At 40.1% G+C, this 2,659-nt stretch overlaps 1 protein-coding gene across 1 annotated transcript in view; it reads left to right on the forward strand.

Annotated features, from left to right (window-relative positions):
- kif11 (kinesin family member 11) overlaps positions 1-2,659 on the forward strand; it is a 25,187-nt gene that overhangs the window by 20,265 nt on the left and 2,263 nt on the right. The window contains exons 19-20 of the mRNA XM_034898454.1: positions 605-725; positions 1,856-2,078. Of these exons, the coding sequence (XP_034754345.1) occupies positions 605-725; positions 1,856-2,078 (344 nt within the window). The remainder of the gene's footprint in view (positions 1-604; positions 726-1,855; positions 2,079-2,659) is intronic.

The raw sequence follows: 2,659 nt of genomic DNA on the forward strand, positions 1-2,659 counted from the left end.
GCCCTCATGTTGCCCCCATGTTGCCCTCATGTTGTCCCCATGTTGCCCTCATGTTGTCCCCATGTTGTCCTCATGTTGCCCAAGGCTGATTCTGTACAAAACACATGATGTGCAGCTAATAATAATTTGGAAGTCAGAGAGACTAAATCTGTTCTAATTACAGTCTGTTGTTAATTAACATCAGCAACAGATCACATGTAGAGCTTTTAACAGCTACTCTGTTTTACTAAAACAGCTGGAGACTGTATACAAGCTCATGTATGTGTCTGATGATGTTTTATTAAATAGGGCCTAACAGGATGTGAGTGTTTCTGTGACTTCCCGTTCAGCCTGAAAGCTGCGGGAAACGGCTGGAAGCTGTCAGTCTTGAGCGTGGCTTTTTGACACACACACAAACACACACACACACACACACACACACACACACACACACACACACACACACACACAGTAGCTGCAGCAATGGACAGTATGATGAATGTGATGCTGAAAAGGAGTATAATAGGGGCTCTTTAAACCCAAATCTGCAGAACATTAAGTGTGTCTTTAGTGCTGATGATGGGGACGTGTGTGTGTGTGTGTGTGTGTGTGTGTGTGTGTGTGCAGGTCTGGTCCAGCGGGACCTCCAGTGGACCTCTAAAGCCAGGGACCATGCAGAGACTCAAGCCCAGGAACACCTCTCACTGTCGGGGAAGATTTCCACTGAAGCTCAGACCCTCTGTCAGGTAAAAACGACCTCTGACCTCCGTGGTTTTACGTCTTTTTAGCTTGATTCATTCATAATTTTCCACACTAGATTTACCGTGGAGTATCGCTTTAAGTACACACACCAAATATTGTTGTATTGATGATTGACATATGACATTTAATGTCATTTAAGTCAATATTAAAAAAATATGTCCATATTAATTCAGCTTAGAAATAATTAAGGCAATAAAAAATCTTTTTTGGACAAGTAAATTTACGTTTCACTTGTCCAAAGTGTTGAGATTTCTCATTTAAAATATTTATTTATTGAACTATATTCACTTATTTAGGTGTTAACATTCATTTAAATGCATTTCTTGCTTCATTTATTAACAATTTCATATGCTTATTTATGTAATGCCTTAACTGGAACTCCATTTTTTTTTTTTTATAGGTTTTATCCATTTGATCCTAGTGTGTTTTTAATGTCACGTTATTAAATATGTTCGTTGTTGTTGTAGTTTTTTTTTTAAGGATGCAGCACAGGTTAAAGCCCAATCCAAATTTCCTGCGATGTGTGACAATAAATCTTGAAAATCAACATTTTTTTTAAAGGTCTTAAGCAGTGTGTATCCTAATTTCTGCAGCTAAATCCGTCTCCGCTGGGATCATTTAAATGTGGGAACCGATTTGGGGATTTTCTAACTGATCCGCATCCCCCCCCCCCCCCCCCCCCCCCCCCCCCCCCCCCCCCCCCCCCCCCCCCCCCCCCCCCCCCCCCCCCCCCCCCCTTTACATCCTACTCCGATGTCCAAGATTGTTTTTATGGTGGTCCGATAAATAAAAAACTAAAATACACACAAAAACCGATCAGCAGCTAAAAAGATGCAATTATAAATATTGTTAAAATAGGATATATACATAAGATGGCTAGCAATTTTTAAAAATATGAGAAACAAAGTGAGTAGCTACAAATGTATATACGCATATCACACACATACCCATACATGTACATCATATGCACACATTCTGTATAAGTACAGCTTGTAGTGATTGGCTCGTTTAATCACATGCGCCCTGCACCACATGCCACCAAAACACCGCCAGAGACCTGTCTTTATTTATATAAATATATTTATTAAACCCTGACCCTCCATCTTGTGTCCAGAGCGTGGAGACGCGCTGCGCCGACCAGCTCCGCACGGCCGAGGAGGAGCTGTCCAGCCGGGGGGCGGAGGTGACCCGGTCTCTGGTGGCCGTGCAGGACCAGACCTCCGCGGACCGGGCGGTCCTGGACCAGCAGCAGGCCGAGCTGCGGGACCACGTGGAGACGAGCCAGGACCTGGTCCAGGGCTTCCTGCAGGAGGAGCTGCAGCAGGACCGGCCCACCGGTAAGTGGTTGAACCCGGGCGTAGGCCGGCGCGGTTAATCGTTAGAAATTCACAATCTCCATTCACCCTGTTCACCATTTCATTTTTTAATAACTTAGATTTTTTTTTTTGGATTTTGGTATAAAAGATTTTTTTTATGACTTAATTTTACGAGCAGACTGCGTCACAATTTCTTTTCTTTTTTTTTTTCTTTAAAGAAAAATGTATTTCTCTTAATGACTTAATTTAATTTTACGAGCCGACTGCGTCATACTTTTTTTAAAGAAAAATTAAATTTTTTTCTTTATGACTTAATTAAATTTTACGAGCCGACTGCATCATATTTTCTTTTGAAAAAATATTTTTTTATGATTTCATTTTTTTTTATGACTTAATTAAATTTTACGAGCCGACTGCATCATACCTTTGTTTTGGAAAAAATATTTTTTTATGATTTAATTTTTTTTTCTTTATGACTTAATTAAATTTTATGCGCCGACTGCGTCATACATTTGTTTTTTAGAAAAATTAATTTCTCTTTATGACTTAATTAAATTTTACGAGCCGACTGCATCATACATTTTTTTTTAGAAAAATCTTTT

Source organism: Etheostoma cragini, chromosome 17, assembly GCF_013103735.1.
Source record: "Etheostoma cragini isolate CJK2018 chromosome 17, CSU_Ecrag_1.0, whole genome shotgun sequence".
Lineage (NCBI taxonomy): Eukaryota > Metazoa > Chordata > Actinopteri > Perciformes > Percidae > Etheostoma > Etheostoma cragini.